Source organism: Lucilia sericata, unplaced genomic scaffold (assembly GCF_015586225.1).
Source record: "Lucilia sericata isolate MDLA Ls3-8-SP2 unplaced genomic scaffold, ASM1558622v1 Contig001219F_arrow, whole genome shotgun sequence".
NCBI lineage: Eukaryota > Metazoa > Arthropoda > Insecta > Diptera > Calliphoridae > Lucilia > Lucilia sericata.
The window spans coordinates 36,765-64,659 of NW_023995179.1; the positions used below are offsets into that span (position 1 = coordinate 36,765).

General features: G+C 30.9%; 3 protein-coding genes across 3 annotated transcripts in view; 1 reads left to right on the forward strand and 2 right to left on the reverse strand.

Moving 5' to 3' along the window:
• LOC119610514 (paired box pox-meso protein) overlaps positions 1–21,232 on the forward strand; it is a 34,193-nt gene extending 12,961 nt beyond the window's left edge. The window contains exon 2 of the mRNA XM_037965761.1: positions 19,493–21,232. Coding sequence (XP_037821689.1) covers positions 19,493–20,625 — 1,133 coding nt within the window. The 3' untranslated portion in view covers positions 20,626–21,232. The remainder of the gene's footprint in view (positions 1–19,492) is intronic.
• LOC119610515 lies at positions 14,871–15,875 on the reverse strand. Its single transcript, XM_037965762.1, has 3 exons — positions 15,671–15,875; positions 15,467–15,611; positions 14,871–15,407 (listed from the first exon to the last, which is right to left on the reverse strand). Exons 1-3 carry the CDS (start codon positions 15,806–15,808, stop codon positions 14,968–14,970), a joined length of 723 nt encoding a protein of 240 aa, XP_037821690.1. The 5' UTR covers positions 15,809–15,875; the 3' UTR covers positions 14,871–14,967.
• A 3,917-nt stretch (positions 21,233–25,149) lies between the features above and the next one.
• LOC119610518 (high affinity copper uptake protein 1) lies at positions 25,150–27,604 on the reverse strand. The gene is made up of 2 exons (XM_037965765.1): positions 27,104–27,604; positions 25,150–26,129 (listed from the first exon to the last, which is right to left on the reverse strand). The coding sequence occupies exons 1-2, from the start codon at positions 27,182–27,184 to the stop codon at positions 25,659–25,661; spliced, it is 552 nt and encodes a 183-aa protein (XP_037821693.1). The 5' UTR covers positions 27,185–27,604; the 3' UTR covers positions 25,150–25,658.
• Between the last annotated feature and the right edge of the window lie 291 nt (positions 27,605–27,895).

The window sequence follows — 27,895 nt, forward strand, 5'->3', positions numbered from 1 at the left end:
GGGAGCTAGGGTCAAATGTGACCCGATCTTTATGAAATTTGGCAGGGTCATCAAGACTTCTATAAAACTTAGTTGTGCCGTATTTTATCGGTATATATTTATATTTAACATAATTATGAGCTCAGAAGCCCTTTTCGGGGGGTCCTGTTCTATGGGGGCTAGGTGAAATAATGGACCGATTTTAACCATTTTCAATAGGCTTCGTCCTTAGGTCAAATAAAACGTGCGTGCCAAATTTCATCCAATTATCTTGAAAATTGCGACCTGTACCTTGCGCACAAGGTTTACATGGACAGCCAGCCAGACGGACGGACGGACGGACGGACGGACGGACGGACGGACGGACATAGCTTAATCGAAAACGATTCTAAGCCGATTGGTATACTTTAAGGTGGGTCTAGGACGAATATTTTTGTATGTTACAAACATCAGCACAAATCCAATATACCCTCCCCACTAAAGTGGTGTAGGGTATAAAAAATATATTTTTAAATACCTAACATCAACAACATATCTGTTTCCTTTAATCAAGTACAAAAGAACGAAAAACTAAAATCGTACTAAATCTAATGTCATTTTAATTTGTCTTTTCAAAAACCTCCACAAACATGCCACACAGAAAAAATATTGTACTCGTAAAATAAAAATCTGCATATTTGTTTGTACTTTATTGTCACTGGTAAATAAATAAATAATAATACTCTTTCTTCCATAAATATACACACAGTGGTATAAAATCCCCAAACACACTCACACCCCTTGACATAAATGCCACAAAAAATCAACATCAATCTTGTTGAGAAGACCTACAGACTAGATGGATGCATGATGCAAATGCAACACACAAGCTCTCAAAAATGCAGTAGCTGTAAATATCTATCTAAACCTTTGGGGACTTTTGGGGAAGTGTATTTGGTTTCTTTATAATGTGGTTGAGGTTGTTCTTGTTGTTGTTGCTTTGTGGCAAGAATATAATGAAGTACTCGTAGCATGAATCTATGATGACATTGACAAGTGTAAAGTCATTGTAAATACATGTTTTTCGTTGTCGCATTGTTGTTGTGCTACTCATTAACATAAATTTAATGAGTTTCTAATAGTTTGAAGGAAAAATTCTAAAAATTGTTTTGATACGAAAGCGGAAGGAAAATTTTGTTCTTCTCTTCGATTTACAAAACACCAACAATGACTTCCTTCAAATTTCCCAATTAGTACATTATTCGGAACCATCTATAGTCTGGACTACAGTTTAGTCTATAGTCTGGACAGTCTAGTTTATAGTCTGTCTATAGTCATGACAGTCTAGTCTATAGTCTGGACTATTTAGTCTGGAATCCATAATCCTCTATAATCTGGACTAGAGTGTCGTCTATTATCTGGATAATTCTAGTCTGTAGTCTGGAATCTATAATCCTCTATAATCTGGACTATAGTGTTGTCTATAATGTGCATAATTCTAGTCTATAGTTTAAAGTCTGGTGTATATATAGTCTAGTCCATAGTCTAGTCTACAGTTTGTACTATTGTCTAGCCTACAAATAGTCAAGCCTAAAGTCGGGACTATAGTCTAGTCTACAGTCTGAACTATAGTGTCGTCTATAATCTGGAGTACATTCTAGTCTTAAGTTTGGTCAATAGTCTAGAACATAATATAGTCTACATGTTGTACTATAATATAGCCTACAGTATGTACTGTAGGACTGTCTGTACTGTACAGTCTGGACAGTAGTCTCCTCTATATAATCTATAATCTGGCGTTTATTCTAGTCTATAGTCTGGACAATATTTCGACCTGTGTTTAACAAACTTTTTAGAAAAGACCTCGTATTTAACTCTGCATTTAAAAGACATTTTTTTTGAAAAACGCGTGCCACAATTCTTTAAACATTTTAAATAGAAAGAAAACAAGAAAAATCATAATTTAACAAATCTGTCAAACCATAATTAATGTGATCATTGTTAAAATTCCTCCTCTGAAATCTTCAGATTTCCCAACAGATGTGAAATTTCCCCTTAATTAATATGTAGTTGAACTTTCTAACAACTAAAAAGAAATCTAAAAGTGACATTTTGGGGTTAAAGGGGAAACACCCTTTTTAGGAAGTCATAGGAAATTAAGACCTCAAGGGAATGTAACAAAGTATTTAAGAATTTATGGGATCCTTGGCGTATGTATAACATGTGCTTACTTCCTAAATACAGTCTAAACTAAAAAACACACATGTCCCATTCTATGCCTCACTGTATGAAATCAATAATAAAATTTTCTCTACAACTGTCAACACTCGCTATTTATTTAAATCTTTTAGAAAAACTTTTCTATTATTTTATTTTCTTGTGCGGTTTCCATTCTCCTTTAAGCATCATTATCATTAGTTTTATTTTATATAGACAAATACAATTTTATGTATTTTTGGTTCCGCCGCATTGATTATGATTGGTTGTCTTTTATTATTTTATTTAAATTTTTTTCTTTAGAATTTTATTTGGTTTTATAAAATCTTTAAAATAGTTTTAATTGATGTTTACCGCCACAATATCATTGGATAGCGCCCCCAATTTTATTGTATATTCATACTACTAGAGTCCTAAATTTTATGTAATATTTTTTTGTTTTTGAGATCTTGTCATGATATGTGTTGCATTTTATGTAAGTGTTGCCACTTTTTTTAAATTCTCATGTTGGAATAGTTTACATGATTTATGATGTCATTAATTTCTGTTGACAGATAAACATGTTGTCGCTCAGTTTTGTGCTACAACTTGTCATACATACAAACAACAATTACAATTTATTTTATATGTTATAAGAAGGCAAAATCGGGGATACTAGTGTTTTATTTAAATTTAGTTAATTAATTTTAAAGATGAAATAATTATAGTATTGATCTTTTGTCTGCACTATAGTCTAGTCTATAGAATGGACTATAGTGTAGTCTATAGTCTGGACTGCAGTCTAGTCCATAGTATGGACTATAGCCTAGTCTATAGTATGGACTATAGTCTAGTCTATAGTATGGATAGGTATAGGTAGTATAGGCTAGTTAATAGTGTGTACTGTATTCTTGTCAATAGTCTGGTATTTAGTTTAAGTTTAGTGTGGACTAAAACCTAAGCTGTAGTAGAGTCTATACTCTGGACTATAGTCGAGTCTATAGTCTGAACTAAGTCTAGCCTAAAGTCTGTTCTAGAGTTTGGACAACAGTCAGGACTGTATTCTGTAAATAATATTTTTAACTTTTAATACAACAATTTATTTAATTGTTCACTATATAATTAAATGCCTAAAATAAAATGTATATTATTATGTATGTATTCTTTTGCAATTATAATTGTGACGGTTAGACAAAATTCAAGTCAACTGTGTTGTTTAATTAATTTCAAGTGAACTGCAGATAAATTCATCAAAACAAAATAAAGGCGACATTTAAACTAAAAAAAGAAAAGAAAACTAAAAAATGAAAAATTTATTTTAGTGTAAATTACGGTACGCACAATATGTATATGCAACATGTATTCAAAATTAATGTCTGCAAAAGTAAAAATGTTATACACACAATATACACACTTGCACATACAACTTTAATCAAATAGTGATATAAACAGTTTCTTTTAAAAATGTCTGATATAGATTTTATAGGGGTTGCAAAGCAGACATGTTTCTTTTTTAGTTTCTCAGACATTATTCTTACTTCCCTCTTTACGAAAAAATGCCATTTTGTTATTGGCTGGATGAAAAGACTATAAAGTTATATTTAAGATATTTAGGTTAAAGTGGTCAAATCTTAACTAGGTTTATATTGACGATTTTACGAATTTCCAGATATCTACGACTTTTATAGACCAATGTGATATATTGCAATCTATAGATTGGTGTATAGTCTGGTCTAAGGTCTAGTCTATAGTCTAGTCTGCAGTATGGTTTAGATTATAATCTAGTCTCTAGTACAAACTAAATTCAATGTTATAGACTTTAGTATGAATCTAGACACTAGTCCAGACTACAGATTAGACTATAGACTGTAGTCCAAGCTAGTCTATAGACTTGGCTATAGTCTAGTCAGCAGTATGGACTTCAATATGGTATGAATTTGAGTCAAGTCTATATTATGAACGATAATCTAGTTTACAATCTAGACTATAGTCTGAACTATAATCTAGTCTATAGTATATGGACTACAGGCAAATCTCTAGTCTGGACTATAGTCTAATCTATAGTGTGAATATAGTCCAGTCTATAGTCTGGACTATAGTCCAGTCTATAGTCTGGACTATAGTCTAGTCTATAGTTTGGACTATAGTCTAGTCTATAGTCTGGGCTATAGACTAGTCTATAGTCTGGACTATAGTCTAGTCTTTAGTCCAGACTAAAGTCTAGTCTTTAGTCCAGACTAAAGTCTAGTCTATAGTCTGGACTAAAGTCTAGTCTATAGTCTGGACTAAAGTCTAGTCTATAGTCTGGACTAAAGTCCAGTCTATAGACTGGACTAAAGTCTAGTCTATAGACTGGACTAAAGTCTAGTCTATAGTCTGGTCTATAGTCTAGTCTATAGTCTGGTCTATAGTCTAGTCTGTGGTCTGGACTATATTTTAGTTTATAATCTGGACTAAAGTCTGGACTATAGTCTAGTCTAGTCTACAGTCTGAACTATAGTCTACAGTCTGGACTATAGTCTATAGTCTGGGCTATTACGTAATATACTTATAGTCAGGACTATAGGCTAGTCTATAGTCTGGTCTATAGTCTAGTCTATAGTCTGGACTATAGTCTAGTCTAGTCTACAGTCTGGACTATAGTCTACAGTCTGGACTGTAGTCTATAGTCTGGGCTATTACGTAATATACTTATAGTCAGGACTATAGGCTAGTCTATAGTCTGGACTGTAGTCTAGTCTAAAGTCTGGTCTATAGTCTAGTTTATAATCTGGACTATAGTCTAGTCTATAGTCTGGACTATAGTCTAGTCTATAGTCTGTACTATAGTCTAGTCTATAGTCTGTATTATTGTCTGGACTATAGTCAAGTGTATAGTCTGGACTATAGTCTAAATTAAAGTCTGGGTTATAGTCTAATATATAATCTGACTATAGGACTATAGTCTGGACTATAGACTACTCTATAGTCTGGTCTATAGGCTACTCCATAGTGTGAATATAGTCCAGTCTATAGTCTGGACTATAGTCCAGTCTATAGTTTGGACTATAGTCCAGTCTATAGTCTGGACTATAGTCTAGTCTATAGTTTGGACTATAGACTAGTCTATAGTCTGGACTATAGTATAGTCTGGAGTCTGGTCTATAGTCTAGTCTATAGTCTGGGCTGTAGTCTAGTCTATAGTATAGCCTATAATCTGGATTATAGTCTAGTCTATAGTCTGTACTATTGTCTGGACTATAGTAAATTGTATTGTCTATACTATAGTCTAAATTAAAGTCTGGGTTATAGTCTAATATATAATCTGGGCTATAGGCTATAGTCTAGGCTATTGCGTAATATACTTATAGTCTGGACTATAGGCTAGTCTATAGTCTTGGGAAATCTACATAGTCGATAATAAATTTCTTTGATATCGTGATACCTAAAATAACCACCCAGATAACTTTTATCTATGTATGTTTGTACTAGCATTTACAATTATTATTTGAAGCCTAATTAATATTGACTTCTGAAAAAAGTCTGATACAAATTCATACAAAAGCCATGAACAGAAAAAAAGAATAAACGATTAAACCATAAATTCTGGGAAATTGTCGAAAACAATCAACGCCATTGTTCAAATGAAATTGACGTCTACCAAACTGAACATTTAATATAATTTAGAATTGAATAAAAAAAAATCATAAATGCAAAAGATTTGATGATATTAACAAGAATTCAACAAAATATTAAAAAAGAAAAGGAAAAGAATTATAACGCCATAATAATTCCAAGAATAATTTCTTTAAAACAAACCGACCGATAGAACGAACAACCGCAAGCATATAAATAGTGATTCGAATAAAAAAATTAAATTTTTTTATGTTCTTTTTATTTTTTGAGACAAAAAATTATTAATTATTTAGCAAAAAAAAATACATAAAACTATTTAATTTGGAAAATTATTTATATTTAAAAGAAAAACGTTGGCAAACGTTTAAATAAGTTCAAAAAATCAGTGATGCGTTTTAAACCAATTACAGAGGCAATTAACAATTGTTAACTAACTAGAACTAATTTAAAAAAAATAAAAAAGATTAGAAACAAAAATTATTATAAAAAATATTAACATATTTATAGAAAATATTTTTTATTTTATATATAATTTGCAAAAAAAAAAAACAAAAATTGTAAAATATTGAGGTATTTGACATTTATTTGTCTAATTTCACTGATAAGAGGAATCTTTCTTTTCGGTTTATTTGTTTTTTAACTTTGATTACAGTTTTTTTTTTCTATTTAACATTGAAATTTTATTTATTTAATATAAATTTTATTTATTATAATTTTTGTTGTTCTTTTGATTTAAAGAAGTCAAGTGTATAGTGATCTAATTTTATGCGTAATTGAATTTAACAAATTGTAGAGAAAATATATATTTTTAGTAAAATTTTAGACAAAAATGAACAAATTTTATTTACGCTATAGATCGTTAATGATAATAATGATCATTATATTTATGATCAGAGAGTAACAAGGAGATATTTATAACTAACTAGTTCCTCGAGAAAGAAGAAGTAAGAAGAGAATGTGGCTCTTAATCAGCACTTAAAGGACCTAAAGTTGACAATTTTCCAGTTCGGTTTAATATATTTCATTTCATAAATTCATTAACAATATTTTATTTATTTTTTAAATTATTTTTTTATAAATTAAAAATTCCCTTTTAAACGAAAAATAAAGTGGAAGCAAAAATTTTCTTATAATTTATTTGTTCTAGTTTTGTGTTATTTTAATTAGCACGTTCAATTGTTAATGTAGCATTAAATAAATTTTTGAATTATATTCAATGACTAATTAAAAATGCTTTAAATAAATTATTTAAATTTTAAAAAATACAAAGCAAAAGGTAGAATAATATAAATGAATGGTTGACTGACTAACGGACTGGTTGGTTTGGCAAATTGGTTGTTAATGAAATATTTAATTGGTAACCGCTTTTTGAACAATTATTTGATTTCCTTTTAAAACCCGAGAAAATAATTCAATTACATGTTCACGCTTAATAAAAAAAATAACACACTAGAAAAAGGAAAAGTTGAATGAAAATTTCTTCAAATTTTAAATTTATTCTTAACAATTTAAGTAGATTAAAAGAAGTTTAGATTACCGTAACGTTGATGACATCTATCGTGAATAGATATAGCCTCACGAGATAAAGCCACATTAAGAGCACGTCTACACTGAATAAGTTATTGGGCTTTATGCTCTCAACATGGCCGCGAATCTAGAATGTGATTAAAAGTTGTTTTTAACAGTGGTCTTAATAGCTCATATTATAATAGAAATTTTGATCAATATCTTGTCTAATTTTTGAACCATGATTTAGAGCAAAGGTTAGATTTAAGAGCCAAATATGATGCAAAATGGAAAGAATATGACTTTTATTAAATCCATCATCAAAAACGAAGGAAGATTTTGTTACACCATCTAGGTCGCAGACCTACAAAAGTTTATCTGTATACAAAACGATTATTAAATTTGTATAGTAAATGGTTTTATTATATGGAACAAGCGTTTTAACATAAGGTACTCTATCTCTTCGGAATCTTTATTAGATGTTAAGACTATTTAGACATGTACGTTCGTCGGGTTGTTAAAAGCACAATAGGGACCGAACGGGTAGAGCTACATGGCTCAATTTTCTCTATAATTAAGGTATTAAAAATTTACAATATCGGTACATGGTTCCATCTTGCCCCCATACAAGTGGCCTCTCGGAATATAGTTTAAACAATTATAAATATATTGAATAAAAAGCAATTATGACAAAGTTTTGCACTGAAATTATAGTCTTAAGTATGTTAAACATCTAGACTCAGATGTGACACCAGATGTATATAAGGTCCACTTCAGAAAATTGACTTCAATTTTCTTAAAAATAGAGGAAATTCAACATAAAGAAGTTTTATAAGATTTAAATATTCCTTAACAATTGCTTTCCATTCTAAATCCAGCTGTCGACGGCTTTTCCTGATTACCTTCGAATTCTAATCTATAACATTTCTATTGATAGCGGATTGTGCTTCTACGGAGGCAAGAGTTGAAAAAAGCAATTTCATTGCCTCGATATTACATCGATCAGAATGCCATGATTCAGAAACGTTCAACGCAACTGATTTCACACAACTGTTGAATATATCCAAATTGGGCATCTGGATATACATATATTGGGAACACAACAAATGATTGGGTATGCGTGACGGGCTTTATTAATTTGATTTTCTACGTCCTCTTTAGAGCATCCGTCTTTCGTCTTCTTAACTCATATTCAACTGGTCGGTCTAAGCCCAAATTACTGATAATATTAAGACAGAAAACGTTTATGATTCAACGGAGGCAACAATTGAAAAAATGTCATTGCCTCGAGATCAAATCGATCTGAAATTCATGATTCAGAAACGTATAAGGCAACTGATTTTACACAACTGTTGAATATGACCAACTTGCTGCGTTTGGATATATGTTGGGAACTCAACGAATGATTAAGTATGCCTTATACTTGACCTTATTTAAGTGATATGTTAGTGATTTAGTATACTTTCCGGGCCTTATATATGCATCTGTACAGCATACGTTCACATATATTATGCATGCACAAATACCAAAACGATGGGAAGTAGTCTATCTGTCACATTGCTGCTCATGGCCTTAATGCAGCCTCGATTCCAATTTCCCGCAGTTTCGGCTACATTTCATGTATATGTATGTCGTCTCTATAGTCTAGCACTTTGAGTAAATCGGTTAAACTGAATGCCACTCGATAAACTTATGTTTAAGGTAAAACATATATAATGGAAATTTCTAAAAACTTGTTTCTACTTATTTTTCTAACAAATATTTAAAACAAACTGTAAAAAGTTATTGAAGCAGAAAATTTAAATAAATTACGATTATTTTTTAAGCAACTAATCGTCAACAATTATCTGATACATATTTTTTCTAAAACATATATATTTTTTTCCATTTGACAGTGCTTAACAACATTGATCATTAGAACATACTCAGCAGTTCGACAAAGAGTCAAAGCATTCGAAAAAGGCAGTAATTTTCACTAACGTCTAACCAAGTGGATGACTCTAATTCATCTTTCGTCACGGATGTTCTATATGTAAACGAGGGTGAAGATAATCTTCACTTTAGTATCCCCTTCTTAAGAGAGGGTGCACTTGAAAAAACAAACATAAGCTTTATGTCTGTAACGATTGACTCCCAGTAGGTCAAGCCCATGTTAAAATAGCTAGTCACCTGGATTGTCGTTGGCTACGGGTAGCCCTAAATAGTAGGTTAAATAGGTAGTCCCGTACTGTCCGACCAAACTGCTGGGTATATATATACATTTATCATATACATATGTATAGCTTTACCTACCCTAGGGTCTTTCAACAGACGTCCATAACGAGAACGTAGGATTTAAATATATCTAATTAATAAACGACCAATATTTCAACGCAAAAATTATTCTCACTGATCCCATTACAAAAACTAAAACTAAAATTTATTATTTTATTTAAAAATTACACCAGTTTTCATAGTTTTAGTTTTATATGAGAGGCCGTCGGTAATATTGTAATTTAATGTAAGCTGACATGATCTTTGTCTCTAAAGCCCAAAAAGACGGTCAAAACTTTGTAATAAAAAAAATTCTTAAAATATAGTTATTCCATAATAGCTTTAGTATAACTTTTTAAAACTAATTCAATCAACAGTCAATTAAAATAATAACAAAACTCATCAATCAATGTAAAAAAATCTGTCAAAACCCCTCATTTCCAGATGTGTGAAAAAATGCCGACGGCTTTTTTATCATTCAAATTTTGGAAAAAATGGTCAAAACAACAAAAAAATCTAAATAAACATGACTGCTTACACTGTGCGAGTCGTTTAAGGCCCTAATAGTGGTAAAGATTACTTACTTAATTTATGTTTGGTACACTAAGTACACGCATTTATCTCATATTTTTGTTGCTTTTTTTTATAATACCTGTTGTCTTACTCTCTGAACAAACCTTTGACCAACTCTCTAAACTTCTTTCTTGTCTGGCGGCCTGTCTCTCTATGTTTAAACTACAATTGGTTAAATAAATATAATAAACAGGCCCACAGTGATGGACTGAGTAAGTGAGTGTATGACAAGCCATGTAAGAAAAAACAACAACAACTTAAAGTCAATATTAAAGTAGTAAATCTGAGGCTGTGGCTACTGTTTGAGACTTACTACATATTCCAGCAGCAGTTTTGAAACTGCTACTGCTATGATCGTTGTCCCGGCTAATACTGTTTGTTGATTTTTCTGTCTAGTTTTTCTTTTTGTTGTTGTAGCTAAAGTGTTGCTACGTTGTTTTTTGGGGTGTTTTGTTGAGCGGAACTGTTAAACAGTGTCGGCCAGAAACAGTAAAGTCAATAATATTAAGAAAAATCCATCCATACAAACGATTTAAGTGTATTTGTTTTGTCTGCTACACCGATATTTATTTATATGTATGTAGTATGTATGAAGGTAGAATTTTTATATTTGTTATTGCATTAACATTTACAACAACTATACAAATAAAGAACTATAAAAACCCAACAAAAATAAACTATAGAATGGATCATCAATTCATCCAACCAACCAAGCAACCAATCATCCATTCATCCATATGTAATGTATATTGATCATGTATATTGAGCATCGATGAAATATTTTACTTTTCTTTTACCCTTTTTGAAAGCAGTGCTAAAGAATTTATATGGTTTATAACTGCTACTGATGAAACTACGTTGAGGGTCCTGGTAAATATAACATAAAATCTTCTTTTATGATTGCTACTGTGTTTATTTTTCCTATTATTAACTTCTTAACAATTTATATATGGTTTTATGGGGGTTTTTTTAAGTTTCCAAACCTCGTGGTTGTATAAAAATATGAGAGGAGTTTTGGAAAATTTCAAAATTAGAACTGAAACTGGTATAGTTCTATATTAGAAATTGAGAATTGCAGGGATTTTCAACAATAATAACTTGATTTACAGAATATATATGTATATGAAATGTCATTATATTAATGAAATGTTTCATATATTTAATGAATAACATTTGATGAACGAGTTACACTAGCTAAAGAAAAAAAGAATCTTCTTTTAGAATAGATAACTTAAAAACGGGACTGCCCCAATAGACTAGTTGGTAGAAAACTAGTTTAAGAGTCTGGGGACTTTGGTTTGTATAGGTAAAAAAATGGACCAATTTTAACCATTTTCAATAGCGTGCGTAGCGTGCGCATAAGGACAAACAAACGGATGAACGAACAAAGCTTAATCGACTCAGAAAGTGATCCTGAAGCGATTGAGGTGCGTGTGTTAACAATATTTTCGGGTGTTACAAAGATCAGCATAAACGCATAGCGGTGTAGGGTAATAATAGATATTTAAAACTAAATCATAACCCAGTCTCGTCATTCAAAAAATACTTAATTATTGTCATTTTAAATGTATAAAAAACAGTAGTGCAGTGTAAACAGTTTAAAAGCCATTTAATAATAAGTATTTTCTACCTTTTTTTGCTTCAAGAAACACAATTTAAGTTCAGGTTTATTTACAAAATTATTGTCTACAGAAGTCAAAACTATGTGCAAATATTTGTTTTTAAATTTTAAAATCTTTTAAATCTTTAAGAAATCATTCAATAAATAAAGTCACCGACAACAGCAGCTACGGTTGACAAATTTTAAGTCCTTTTTATGCTTTAAATTTGTGTGCTGTCGTTACTTAAGGAATATGATCCTTTTTCTAATCATATTTATTTAAGAGTTTTACTAAATTGAATTATTTGTTAAAGGGATTTTGTGTGTGTTTTTTGGTACAAATCGGTAGCTATACAACAATTTGTTTTAAAAATGCACCTTTATTTGCTAAATACTAATTTCTAAACTAATGAGTTTTATTAAGAGATTTAAAAGTTTGTGTATTTTGTAATAGAATATTTAATAAAAAATTTAAGAATTTCTAAGAAAATTTGTTTAATCATGAAATGAAATATATTTTTTCACTATTCATGGACAATTTAAAAAGTTCAAAGTTCAATTTTTGTTTAAATCATAAGTGAAAATGGACTAATTTGACAAAACTTATAAAAAATCTTAAACAAAATCAAAGATCATAGTGATAGATTTGTCCGGGGAGCAATAATTCTAGATTTAATATTAGTTATTAAATCGTTAGAATATATGTAATAAAAAAATCCACAATTTTATATGTTCTTTAAAAAAATTATTTCTTTTTTAAATTCCTCATATTTATTATTGTAAAAACCACAAATAATTGTAATTTATGTGATTTTGTTTTTTTTTTTTTTTTCTTATCAACATAAAATAATTGTATGTGTAAATTCAAAACAAAACATAGACCCCATTGTCTTCTTTTACCCACTAGTCGTAGTAGAGAGATTTAAAAATACATTAATCTTAAATAATGATCAATACTAAATGACAAACACGATCGATTTAAAAAAGCGAAACAGCAAAAACATTCAAATGAACATGAAAATATTTAAAATATTTATTTTTAAACAAATAATGAGACAAATTTATTAACATTTTAGATCAAAAAAGTCAAATACATAAAGAAAAACCAAGTGATAAACATGATGATATTTTTGTTTGGGGTTTTTCTTAATTTTTTTTACGCACATTCAGAGGGTGTGTCGTTGGGAAGTGTTATTGTGAAAATATTGGAATATATATTCTAACCCTGTCAATAGAATGGGGTTAGTCAATATATTAGTTTGTAGATTAGTCATTTGCTTAGTGTATAGTGTAGTTAAAAGAGTAGTCTACAATCTAGTTAATATACTATTCTACATTCCAGTCAATAGACTTGTATATAGTCTAGTCTATAGACTAGTCAATAGACTATAATATAGTCTAGTCAATAGACTAGTCTTCAGGCTAATCAATACACCAGTCTAAGTGTTATTGTGAAAATGTCGGAGTATAACTAACCCTGTCAATAGAATAGTGTTAGTCAATAGATTAGTTTCTAGATTAGTCATTTGATTAGTTTATAGTGTAGTTAATAGAGTAGTCTATAATCCAGTCAATAGACTAGTATATAGTCTAGTTTAAAGACTAGCCAATAGACCAGTATATAGTCTAGTTAATATACTATGATATAGTCTAGTCAATAGACTAGTATATAGTCTAGTCTTTATTATAGTCAATAGACTAGTCTATGTACTAGTCAATAGACTTGTCTATAGTCTAATCAATAGACTATATTCTAGTCAATAGATTAGTCCATAGTCTAGTCAATAGACTAGTCTATAGTCTAGTCAATAGACTAGTCTATAGTCTAGACAATAGACTAGTCTATAGTCTATGCAATAGACTAGTCAATAGTCAAGTCAATAGACTAATCTATAGTCTAGTCAATAGACTAGTCTATAGTCTAGTCAATAGACTAGTCTATAGTCTAGTCAACAATCTAGTTTCTAATCAAAAGACTAGTTTATAGTTTCGTCAATATACTCATCTGTAGTCTAGTCAATATCGATAGACTAGTCTAATCAATAAATTAGTCTATGGTCTAGACTGGTCTATAGACTAGTTAATAGACTAGCCTAGTCTAGTCCATAGTCTAGTCAATAGAAGGGTCTATGGTATAGTCAATAGAACAGTCTAAAGTATAGTGAAAATACTAGTTCATGGTCTAGTCAATTGACTAGACTATATACTAGTATATTAACTAGATTATAGACTTGTATATTAACAAGACTATAGTCTTGCCTATTGATTAGACTATAATCTAGTGACAAAACTGTGGTCAAAACTATCAACTAGTATATTGAATATATTAAATTATATATTAACCTTCCCTTTTTGAAACACCCTTTACAATGAAATTCAACTTGTTCATAAACAACAATGTTGTGATGTGTTTTTGTTCACACAATACAATGAACAAATTGGAACTATCACTAAAATATGTTTTCAGTTTTTCTTTTCGTTTAACCAGACAAATTTTGAAAATTTTATAATGAGAACTTTTCAGAACAGCCAACAAAACATCTTCACTTCTGTGTGGTTTTTATCAGGAAAGGGATACACTTACATATAATGTTTTTCATACAACATCACAAATTCACAAATAATTAACGATCTAAAGATTACAAATGTCAAATACAGTGTCAACTTGAATTTTTTATAACATTTATTATTATTTTTTTTTTTTTTTGTTTTTCACAAAAAGGGCGTGTTGCTTGAATGAGAAGAGAAGAAATTTGTGGTAGATCTGTATGTTGAACTGTCACTGTTAAATATTTTCGAAGTTGTTTAGATTTGTTGTGACAGTTAGGTATTTGTATAATTTTGTTTATTTTTCTATAAGTTTTGAAAACCACCAGGCCGGTTATATAGAATAGGAGAAAATGAAAAAAAAGCACGATCATTTGAATATATTGCAGGATCATAAATTTCCATTTGAGTTCAAGAGCTTCTTTCATATAAAATAAGAAATTTGGAAATGTACTCTCTCGAAGGATATAGTTATTTAATTAATTCCCGAGCTAGTGAACGAGCGCAATAGGAAAAAATAATACAAATCTCGAATCGAGGTTCTCGATCCCTTATTCTAAACTTTATGACAAAACAGCTATGTATTTCGGAGATTTTTTAATAGAAATTAATAAGATTGTCATAAAATTCAGAATATAGTGGTTTCACATAATTTATTGAAAATGTCAGTTTTTTTGTTAAAAAATAAAATTTCGTTAAATAACGAAAATATTAAAAATTTATTCGGTTTTTTCAGTGGCTGTTGTTGTTGTTGTTACATCCTCTTGGACTTTTTTACTTTCTGTATCTGCTTCTGATTTTTTCGCTTCATCTGAAGTTTTATCTTTATCATCTTCTTTTTTGGCTGGAATTTTTTCAGTTGTCGTCACATCATCTGATTTTTCATCTTCTTTAGGGGGTATTACTTTTTTGGTAGCATCTGCAGCACTTTGATTTGAACTTTCAGTTACGGTATCTGAAGTCTTAGTTACTGTAGCTGAAGCTGTTTTATTTGTGGCTACAGGTTTATCCGGTATCTTTTCCTTTGCTTGATCGCTTGATTTCATAGAACCGGTATTGGATTCCTTCTTATTTTCTTCTTTATCGTTGGTTAATGGCAGATGAATGTGTCCTTCTTGAGTAATTTGATTGTAAATAATACTGCAAACTCGACAATTATCTGAAATTTTCCAAAATATCAGCAAAGCCAAAAATCAGCAAAGCTTTTATCATGTTTACCATTATTTCTCTTCTTAATATCGCCACTTCTATAATAATCCTCATAGCTCGAATCATAATCGGAATCAGAATCGGAAGAATCATAATCATCATCATAACCGAATAAGTCTGAGATAATATCGAACATGGTATCTAAACAGCGTTTCTTATATTATATATCAAATATTAGTATTTAATAATGTTTTATTTTTAATATTTTCTTACGTTTCTCTGTCCTTTTTCCTTATTTTTCATCACCAGGTTATCATCTTGTGAAATGATTTCAGGTGTGGGATTTGCAAAGATTTCCTTTTCATTGAGAATATAACACAAGTATAAACCGAATATTAATGTTTTAAACATTTTGACGTTTTCACCGATTTATAATCTAGAGCTGAACTAATGCAAAATCCACAATGAAAATAAGTTGAATTTTATTTCAAGCTTTTATACTCCCAAATCATGCAAGGAAATTGTAAATTTTGTAAAAAAAACAAAATTTAAATAAGACAGATTTTATGTAAATTCTTTTTTGCATTAGAATCAATTTAAACTTTTTGAAGTTGCACTACACAGTTTTGAAAGTGAGATATCGAAATATAGGCAACATATGGACAACACAGCAATTGAGACCGAGAGAGAAAGTTGTATTTAGTTGAAGCTTAAGTATGCTGCTCAACTATTTTATTTTAGAGCTGATCTCAACTGAGAGAGACAAACGAAAGCAAGAATGCCAGACAACTCATAATAGTGCTTGCTCTCGTTTGCCTAACTCTAATTTACAGCTTTAAAAATTCGTAGTTCACTCTATATATTATTGCTACCTGAACTTGCATTAGAATTTATGCAATGACACGTTTTAAAATAATAATTTTAAATTTAGTCATTGCACTTAAGAAATCTATTTCAAAAAATATCATTAAAAATAAAACCACATAAAAGTCATTTAAAGTCGATATTTTTTTTTCAAATAAATTAACAAATTACTACTAAATTATGACTATGAATATATATTTTGTGCTATTTATGCATTTACAAAAAAAATATCGTTAAGATTTCCGGTAATAAATATGTGTTATAATTTCTTTATAACAATTACTGCAAAAAAAAAAACAATTCAGCAATAACAACACATTTACCCAATTTTAAAATTTCTTTGGATTATGCCATTGAAAGAAAACTAGAAAATTGCTTAGTATTTTTTTCTAATTTGCAAACTGAAACTGAACATCTGTGAGCAAAGTTTTTTTTCTAAACAAAACGAAAGTCTATTGATTCTTATTACATAAAGTACTTTTTATTTAAATTTTTTTTTGTTTAGATAATTTCAAAGGTATATTAGGGAGGTTCATGAGGTTGTGTTAAGATTCAAAATTTCTTATTTTTATTCAAGGATCAACTTTCAATATATTGGTCTTAGATCCATAAAAGTGTATATACTATATACTTTAGATTCCTGTTAGATTTTAGGACGATAATGTCTCTATGACGGACCGTCTGTTGGAATCACAATAGGGTCCAAACGGAGTGCTAGAGTGCTGAATTTGTCCACAAATACTTTGTGTTAATGTAGTTTATTCTATATTGAAACCCCTAACCCCCTTAAAAATGAGTCATAGAAGACAAAGATCGCCCAGGCAAGTAAAAAAGTGTGAAGGTCAAGAATTGATGGCATTACTCAATGAAGATTGATGTCACGCTTAACAAGAGCTTGCAAAATCAGTGGGAGCAACTCAAGCAGCAATATCAAAAGGTTTGCGAGCAGCAAGATTCAGGAAGATTGGGTATCATTCGAATTGAGGCCGATGGATCATGAAACACGAATTTGCATGACCGTAATGCAGCTTGAACGCTATAAAACCGACCAATTATCTGAATCGACATCAAAGCCAAAAATCCAGGAAGCTAAGTTAATGTTTTGTATTTGGTGGGTACAAAGAGGTCCTGCTGAAGTCTGTCTAAACATAGCCCAAATGCAACTAGTTTGAGCATAAAGAGTGCATTGGCCGAAAAATGTCCAAAATATGCAGCCAATTATGAAAACATAATAATCCAAAATAACAACTCTCTTGCAACATGTGGCAATATCTGTTAAAAACTATTTAGATAGAAGTAGCGTTTGTACTCTCCCACCTTCTTGTCCAGCCATTGTCCCCTACGACTACTATTTGTTTGATCGTTACAGAAAGCTCTCTCTTTCACTCTCTCTCTCTGGATACACTGCACTTTAGAACAGGATAATTGAAATTGGCTTGATTCCTGCAAAAATTACCGATTCTTTTCCAGGCATCCATAAAAAGCCCACTTCCAAACAGTATAATGAAGCATAAGTCTTATAATTTTCTTCTGGACTAAGGTTGAACTCAGATATTTCTGTTGTTGTTGTAATACCTAAAACTTAAAGCAGGATACTCGAAATTAGCATGAATCTTGCAAAAATTATTGGATCTCTTCCAGGCATCCATAAAAAGTCCTATTCCAGAAGTCATCAGTACAATGAAGCATAAGTCTAACAAATTACTTAAAAAGTCTCAGTCCTATATATGGACAGAGATTGAACTCAGAAATTTTTGTTGCTGTTGTAACACCTAAAACTATACTATGAGGGTCCATCAGACGTTGAGCCTGTTGCTCTCTATTTCAATTACGACATTCATGCTGTAGCCTGAAACCACGGTATTTATGGTATCTTAATGAATGTCATTCAAAGCTGCTGTATACAAAGTACGATCTAAAGGAATGTCCTTCCAGACATGCCTCGAGCAGCATCCAACTGTGAGATGTTAAAGTCGGAACGACTCATCGGGTTACATCCCTAAAGAAACTTTTTATTCAGCATGACATTATGTGTGTGATTGATTTGGGGGACTTTCGCAACCCGTTACAGCCACAGTCGGAATTTGGATTTTTGTTCTGACAACTTTGCTGATGATAATTCCAGTTTACTTCCCCGACTCCTAAATGTAGGTTATCTCCTTAGTCTAGGTGGTAAAAAGTGTTGCTGAAGACTTTGCTGGTAATCCAGATTACTTCCCGTAAAGAATTTGTGTATTTCTACTAGATAACCAATTCCTAAACAACCTTTGAACTTCCTTAATATTTGCTTTCAGTCTGAATCATTATTCATCTTTTAAAAACTACACATCTCGGTCTCTCTCGCTCTCTTTCCCACTACATTTAGAGTAACGACCTTAGTACATTCTTCTTCTAAGTTTTTTTTTCATATTCAAACTTTCATTCATAATTCTCGAAAAAAGTTTTAAACACGTTCGTTCATATTAGTTCTTTATATGTTTCAGTTGTGTGTGTGTTTTTTTTGTAGTCATTATTTTTTTATGATTACTTCAAAATGTAGTAAAATTTATGGACTTGCAGATTGTAAGCACAACGAGCTGTATGCCTCATAATCAATCCGAAAAAAAACACAATACAATTCAGTGGCAGCAGCAGGGCTACTGTAACTTCTACGATTTTTGTTTCAAAACAATTAGAAATGGGTTTACTTTACATTTATAATAGTACTTAATAAACATTTAGTGCCATAGATTTTCTTTCAATTCAAAACACACTTGTTGATAATAGGGCTCTAAGTTTTTTTTTTTTCATTCTCAACTATAATCATGTTTTTGTATCATATTACATGTGTTAAGAGTGCAATTTCCATGATCATAATGTAATATTGGGACAAAGAAATTTAAAAAAAAATAACTAAAATACACTTAAAGAAAATTAGTTTTGGAATTATTATTAAGTCTTCTTGGGAGTTTCGGTTTTATGCCAACATCATTATTACCAATATATGTATGTTTTTTACCATTAAAATCTTAACATCTAAAAAGCAAATACAAACACAAGCAATATCCGCAATTCTCGGAACTTTACCATTAAATTTTAATTGTGTGCTAATACGAGTGCAAATATGTATTTTCTCTTTATAGCAGAAGCACAAAAACACACAATAATAATTACTAAACATAATAATAACAAAAACATATTCCAAGAAAATTTTCCAGATATTAATCATATTTTCTTTTCTTTTAATTTTAGAGAATCAATGCCCTCAATATGGTGAAGTCAACCAATTGGGAGGCGTGTTTGTCAATGGTCGACCGTTACCGAATGCAACACGCATGCGCATTGTTGAGCTGGCCCGTTTCGGCATAAGGCCCTGTGATATCAGTCGTCAGCTAAGAGTGAGTCATGGCTGTGTTTCAAAAATTCTGGCCAGATATCATGAAACTGGTTCCATATTACCCGGCGCTATTGGAGGCTCCAAACCTCGTGTTACTACACCCAAGGTGGTGAACTATATAAGAGAGTTGAAGCAAAGAGATCCCGGTATATTTGCTTGGGAAATACGTGATCGTTTGTTGAGTGAAGGCATCTGTGATAAAACGAATGTACCCAGTGTCAGTTCAATATCGAGAATATTGCGCAATAAACTGGGTTCTATAACACATCATCATCATCACAGTGGTGGTGGTTCAGTGGTAACGGGAAATTCAGCAACAACGAATGCTTCACCTCAACACTCTCACACACATGCCGCTGCCCATCATGCTCATCATCATGCCCATCCACATCATCACGGTCATCATGCGTCTTCACATGCCGCGGTCACAGCAGTAGCAGCAGCAACGGCTCATCACACACATGCCGCAGCAGCGGTGGCGGCCCATGCTCATCATCCACACTTGTATTATCAACCCTACAGTGCCTACAATATGAAATCAGCTGTGTCTTGCGGTAGTCCCTCACCACCACAAACGGGATCAACACAAACACATCAAATGCGTTCGGCTGCCGCTGCAGCAGCAGCTGCCCATGGTTGGCCGTCCTCTCATACAGTTAGCGATATACTAGCTCATCATCAGGCAGTAGCTTTAAGGGCCAGTTGTCAAGTAGGTAATCCAGTAGGTGGTAGCATACCCTCAGGGCTTCCCCTGACACATTCACCCGTGGGTGCGGCCACTGGCACGGGTTCACAACAATTGCTGGACTGTGAAAGTGCTTCGAATACAGCAGCTTTGGCTCAACATCAAGTGGCCGCTACACAGGTAGCCGTTGCCGCCGCCGCTGCCTCTCAACAACCCTACAATTACTATATGTATTTTCAAAATGGTGGCATGCATCACCATCATCACGGCGGCATGATGGCTGCAGGAGCTACCGGCTTATGAGAACTACACTGCTTGTAAACTAATTCAAACCTACACTCATCACTCATGTAAAACAAAAATGATTCAAGTTAAACTGACAACAAGAAAAAGGTTTAAAACCTTAAAACAATCATTAAATATTGCAATTAATAAAAAGATACTCCTCCTTAAAAAAAACGTTAATCAAAAAGATAAAATTAAACAAAAAGAACCGTCGAGATTATTTTATTGCTACTTATTAAATACTACTAGTAATTAATTTTGAACAAAATTAAATGTTTACATAGTTTTAAAGTACTGCTTTTTACGTTTTCTTGTCTTGACTTCGTGGTCTTGTATTGATATCAAATATTTATAATTTTGAATTTTTCAATATTTATTAAATATTATAATTATAAATGATCTATCGTATAAGTATTCAGATTTTAGTCATTTTTTTATTATTATATAAATAATATTACAAACTTATTTACGTGTATACTTATGTAAATTAATTTTTATTATAATATATACATATTTTTTTCTTATCTTAAGTTGTATTTAAAATTTAGTTTAGAGTTTATTTTTTTTTTGTTCGGTTGTAGATATTTTGTTTTATTTTAAATAAAGATATACAGTACATATGTATTTTTTATATATTCCGATTTATTTAATTTAACAGATTGTATAAGCACTTTATATATGTTTTAAAGAATAGTTTTAGGTTGAAGAGGAGTATGCTATAAACATCGTATCATTAAGTTTTACACCTAGGCCTCCGGCAGCGGCCAGTTGTGCACTCATTTAAATGTAAATTTTTAATGATTCAAAAACTCAGTCTCATGGACGTAATTCCTTTTCAAATCCTTAGGGTCGTTATAGACTCTCGTTATTATTTCGTTTTACTCCACAATGTTTTTTTTGGTCTTTCCCACCGCACATTTGTCAGGTTACCTTCTTTAAGTTCCATGGCCATATAAACAGAGCTTACCACGGAGAAAAAAGTGGGTTATGACTTTTTTACAGTCTAATACCTTATTAGACTTAACCCTTTCGTCTGATAATGCCTTTATTGCCGTTCGGTTGCCGGGAAATATGTATGTTTACATCAGCCCATTTTACACATTCCGTAATAACACGGACTTGCATCTGGAAGCTAGTGTTGTGATCTGGAATATGATCATATATTTCGGTATATAGTATATCTATCTCCCCCCCCCCCTATAGAGCCGTTCATGTAGCAGCGAATTCCAACGGGTTATAACTCTAATATTTCATTTGGCAATGATTCTCTATTTGGCATCAACGTCTCACAATTTTTGTCAATTTCTGACTCTGGTATTCGATCAGGTACATTTGATGTTTGTTTATAATCCAATACGGTAACCTATGGTTAATTCGCTTAGAGTCGATCGGCGATTAGCGCTATTTTATATCTTACACGCATTTCAGTTGAAGGTATATCCATCAATTTTTCTAGAACCTTATACGACTGGTGCCCTTTTATACCAATATATAAGTACGCTGATGGTTCTATCCTTTATATGGTATCTCTATTATAACTTCAGGTCAAAGATTACACAAGAGAGGAAGTTACAAAGATATAACTCTCTCGGCCACCGGTATCTTCTTACCCGGAGAACAGGGTTCAAGGTATTGAGAAATTTTTGTCTTTCTTGTTTTCGATTGAGCCCACCCTAAGGCTATTGCAGAGACTCCTCGGCCTTCCTCGGAAAGGTTTAATTATATATGTTTTTATTAATATGAAATTACATTAATTTTATTTTCAAAATAATTTGTATCCTAATTTTCATAAAACTTTGGCTCCTCCAGCATTTCACTGATACTCATTTGCACTTCTTGTTGACTGTTATGAGGGATCATTTATATTATATTAGTATCCATAGCTTATTGTTTGAAATAATTGTGGTGACTTTTACGCTCAATATACCGAAATCCAGGCCAAAGTAATTTATGTTCTTGTCTTTATTTTCTCAGATGTGCGATTCATGAATTTATTGGAGTTAATCAAGAGTAGTTCATAGTTTTTATGGGTCCTATAAAGTCAATATAATTCTACGAATATTTGTTCGAAATTCTGAAATGTAGTATCAATAAGGCCAGGAGTGATAGTTCTAAAAAGTTTTTTACCTTATTGTATATGAATGTTACCAATTAGGCTGGAAACCGTTCCATAACTCTCACACATATTAGTAAAATAATTTTTACAAATTCTCACATAACTTGGATCTATCACGTGGTTTTCATAAATTATGGAATCTATGGTATATTCCGGTATTCAAGGATTTCCGATCCGAAAACACGGAATTTTGCTTATTTGCTTTAAATTTTGTAATTATTTTTTGGGTTTAAAGATTGGAGTATAAATGGCTATATTCCATTGTTCTTTTTTACTAAAACGCACTATATATAATATCTTAATTTTTTAAATATGATAACATTATCGCTTGTAATTACTGCGTTTGGAGAAATGATTATTCATTGGGGAATGTCCATAAATTATAAAAAAAAATATTTCAATTTAAAAAATACATAAGTACTGATAAATTTCGCCACAAAAAGTACACAAATATTTTTCCGACCACTAGACAAAGGAACTAAGACCCATTTTGTGTTTGATGAAATAATTGAAATTTAAAATCTGTTAAATGCGTTTGCGAATTGATGAATAAAAAAATATTTTAAAACTTGAACTTTTCCGATTAGTTAAATATAGTTACGAAATTGCATTTCAATTTAAACATTGCGGTTCATGAGTCATCGTGTTTATCAAAATGTTATTAGCTGGAAACAAATTTCACTTTCCTCTATATACATATACATGTATATGTAAATGTATTTATGAATGATTTGGATATATGTATACAAAATGTCATAATAAGTAGATTTTCAAAAGAGGGCTTATTATGGGAGCTATAATCAATTATGGACCGATCCGGAAAAAAATTAACAAAATGATTAATTTATAGGGGCAATTTCATGTCAAGTGAAGCAAGATTGATGTTTTCCGATTTGGATGAAATTTGGTTAATACTATTGGATAGTAGCCCAGATAGATATTTTCAGCTATCGGTCAAGAACTATCGAAGTTAAAGGGGGTCCATACAGGGTTTTTTTTTCAGTGTAACTTTTCACCTATTGATCCCAACAAAAATTATCCAAAGGACTTTAAATAACTATTTCTTCAATATTTCCCAAAAAATGGTGTCTTTTTTATCCTAATTGTAAGACATCGATTTTAAAAGTTGGATCATTTGACTCATTTTAATCATTATTTATTTACGAATAAGTAATTTTCAGAAGTGGACTATATATGGTAGCTATGATAAATTATTGGCCGATCCGGAAAAAATTTCGCTGAACAATTTGTGTATGTAGTACATACACACCTAGTGTACATACTATGTACACTAGAGGTGTATAGATTTTGCTTGGTTTATTAGTGTCTAAAACATATTGGTAAATCGGATAACGGAAACAAGTGACGGAAATCGATTGAAAAGTGTAAAATATATATATGAATGTGTGCCAGCAGCCTTAACTGCTGGACCGATTTTATTGAAATTTTCGCAGTGTCTTCCTGTAAGTCTGAAAGGAACTATAGGCTACTTTTTATTTTGAAATTTTAAGTAGGCGAGGTTCCAAGCCCACATCCAAAATAAGAATTAAAAGTAGCATATCTCAGAAACTGCAACAGCCAGAGTCCTTAAATGTTGTATGGGCAACTTTGACATCCATAGGAACATATGGGCGGTCTAGCTATAGTGAGCGTGGCACCTCCAGTATCGACATGAATATTTAAGGAAAAAAATGGGCGGACTAGCGATAGAAGGCGGGGCACCACCCATATGAATTAAATACAAAAAATTGATTATCTGATTGATTATTAGAGCTACAATCTTCAAACTTTGCACGAAGAACTTTAACATCCATGCGAACGTGGGGGGGGGGGGGGGTGTAAACGGGGGAATCGCACTCCCATATGAATTAAATACAAAAATTCGTATATTAGAGCTAGAATCTTCAAATTTTACATGAAGAACTTTGACATTCATGTGAACATTTAGAGAATAACGGGCGAATTTTGAATAAGGGGCTTGGCACAATATTAATTAAATACAAAATTTCCTATATCTGGGAAACTATTAGATTATTCAAATTTTTCATAGATTACATTAAAATCTTAATTAACGTTCGGAAAAATTGGCGAACTTGCAATAATTTGCGTGGCATCTCCCATAAGTTACAAATTTTATATCTGGAAAACTATTGTAGTTAGAATCTTCAAAATTGTTAAGTGGGTTTTTTATTTTTTTTTTAATTATTAATTAATTTAATTAATTGTCTTTCCGATGAGGTATAGAAAAAACAAAATATTTTATATATAAATGTAGAAATTGCAAACAGAATGATAAACTTATAAAAAGTATAATAAATACCATTAGTCAAATAAAACCGAATATTTAATGTACATACTCGTTAAGACCACCTATGACAATATTTTATGAAAATATTTTGCAAATATTAACTAAATCAATTGGAGGATTTTCTATAAAAATAGGTTTATGTATGTGTATTTTCATCATAAAAAAAAACTTAAATATGCAGATAATCAAACTATTAAAACATTTGGTTTAAAAATAACTGATTTTGTTGAAATAAGTATAAAGAGTTTAATAGAAAACTGAACAAATATTTTACAAAGTATAAAATTTATAATAAGAGTACTTAAAGGTCCTAATAAAATAATTATATTTTGAATGTTTATATATATTTTTGGTAACAAAACTAAAATATTTATTAATAATAACAGTACAAACTTAAATTAACTAATTTATGGCACAAGTGAATTCATGTTAAAATTACTAACAGAACATGATCACATTATTTAAACAGAATAATTACGGAGTCCTTAGATATTATAACTCCTTTAAGAAACTACTAACTTATAAATATTTATTTTGTATATATAAAAAAATAAACTTTAAAGAAAGAAGTTCCCCTAAACAAATATCTTAACATTCTGGCATATTTATAATGTTTCATTCTTTCAGTTAGTGACAACATTCACTTTCGTAAACATCTTGTTTAATCCAGCCAAAGAAGAAATAACCCAAACCCAGACCCAAAACAACGGCCAAACACAACCAATAGTTAAAAGTCATGAAGATCAACATCAGCAGATAGGAAAGTATAATTTGCACCAAATTGATAAGTGTTTGTATAAGGTGGGGTTTGGCAAATATCTTTTCCTTATAAGATTTCTGACGTATTTCGGGCATATTACCATGACAGGCAGGTTGTCCATTTGAGGTACCAGCACCACCATTTTTCTGTTGTAATTCAGCGGCCACACGTTCAGCTTCTTTCTTGACAGTTTGACGCAAAAAGTATTCACGAACAAATTTCAAACCTTCATAGAGGAACGATACCAAAAAGATGGCCAAAGCGGAGAAAACAAATTCGGTGACAGTACTGGCAACCCAACCATTCCATAAAATACGTTCACAGTGACCGGCATGGAACTGTAATATAAGTAAAATTTCGCTTTAAATGTATTTTATTTGACAAATTGTTGTGTGAGTTTTTCTTTTCTTTAAGTGTAGCGTATACCAAAGTTTTGGATTTGTTTAGGTTTTTTTTTTTTGTCTTCAATTCTTTATCTGTCTCTTTGATAATACGTATAGACTACTGCTGAGTTCTCGATTCGAATGGTAAATAAATACAAGGTGAATGAATTATAAGCATATATCATCGAGAGAGATAAGTCAGACATTGTGTTAATATTGTATTTAGTTTGTTTATTTTGCTCTACTTGTTTAAATCAATATGGTCTATTTAGCGTTTTTAGTTGAAGTGGTTATGTTTTTGAAACTATAAATATATCCGATTTTTGGCCTATATATTGAATAGATTTTCGCGAAAATCTCTATAAATCTCAGTTATTTTATTTAAATTTTAAATTTTTTTAAATATTTTTAATTTTTATAAAAGCATTATTTTTAATTCACAACATATGTTAAACTTTTAACGATTTCAAACATAATTTTCATCACTGATACTTCTTTCAAATCCATTAATATTGTATGCTTAGGTTGTTTCATTATATATAAAACAATTATATTTACATATTTTAATATCCGGATTTTTTTTGAATACTTTAAATACTAGAAATCTATGAACAAAATAATTTTTATTATTTAAATAATTTTCATAAATTTAACAACACTTTTTTTTATACCAAACGCCACACTCTTTACTAAATCTTCCAACAAATAAATCTCTTATATTCTCTTAAAAACTTAAATAGACTATAATGATTTTAAGAGCACTGCAAAACAAAACACTTGTTTAAATTATGTATGATCAAAGTAAAACGATCAAAGAAACGACTTGAATTTTACTCAGCTGTATGTTACACTCACAGAACAATTTAAATTAAAATTGTATTTGATTTATGAAAATTTATTAAATCAAATTAAAGAAATTGTATACTTACGGTCATAATCATAGGGCACATTTTGCCACCACCCATGTCACCGCCACCACCCATACCACCGTGATCATGATCGTGATCCATTATTAAATGATTTTTTTTTTTCAAAATTAAAAATTAAACAAAAATATTAATTATTTTAATAACACCACAACCACAACACTTGTTGCAAGTGAAAGCCAACTTAATACTGATTCTCACAAACACTGTGTTCAGCTCTTTTTAAAGTCTTTTCAACGGCTACCTTGTGAAATGACACTAACAACTGCACTGGTTGTGTATCAAACACAAAAATTAAAACAAATTTTTTTAATCCATAAAACTCAGATAAGAATTTTGTAGAGCAGTAGAACTGAGCGAGTTAGGTAGACAGGCAGAAAGACTGACAAACTGCCGTTCGTAGTACAGAGTACTCAGAGGTAAAATTTACTTATATGTTACCTATAATTGTTGGTTCCAAAAAACCTACACTTTAACTCAGGCATACACGAGCCCATCTACCCAAAAACAACTTCAATATACAACTGAATTATGTTCTTTATTTTGTTATCTTTTAAATAAGATATGATCGTTTTTTTTTTAAGTTTTAGATATTCAAATACAACAATAAGAAAAAAAAACGAGTACAATCTGTTAAATAAAATATATTATTACTGCTACTCACTTGTTGTTTATGAATAACAAAATATGTTGTTGTCTTTGCTCTTCTCTTAAATGATATTTAAAAGTATGTTTGCTATTTGTATTTTATCATCAAGTTATAAAATATTTATCGCATAGGCTGCAGTTTTTACA

What these genes read in the sequence shown, in the direction of transcription:
- LOC119610515 (XM_037965762.1), bottom strand. Translation starts at nt 15,808, where the DNA reads ATGTTTAAAACATTAATATTCGGTTTATACTTGTGTTATATTCTCAAT. An exon ending in AGGAAAAAGGACAGAGAAAC is followed by an intron (nt 15,612 to 15,670) that starts GTAAGAAAATAT and finishes ATATAATATAAG; the next exon opens with AAACGCTGTTTAGATACCAT. An exon ending in TATTAAGAAGAGAAATAATG is followed by an intron (nt 15,408 to 15,466) that starts GTAAACATGATA and finishes GGAAAATTTCAG; the next exon opens with ATAATTGTCGAGTTTGCAGT.
- LOC119610518 (XM_037965765.1), bottom strand. Translation starts at nt 27,184, where the DNA reads ATGGATCACGATCATGATCACGGTGGTATGGGTGGTGGCGGTGACATG. An exon ending in TGTGCCCTATGATTATGACC is followed by an intron (nt 26,130 to 27,103) that starts GTAAGTATACAA and finishes CTTATATTACAG; the next exon opens with TTCCATGCCGGTCACTGTGA.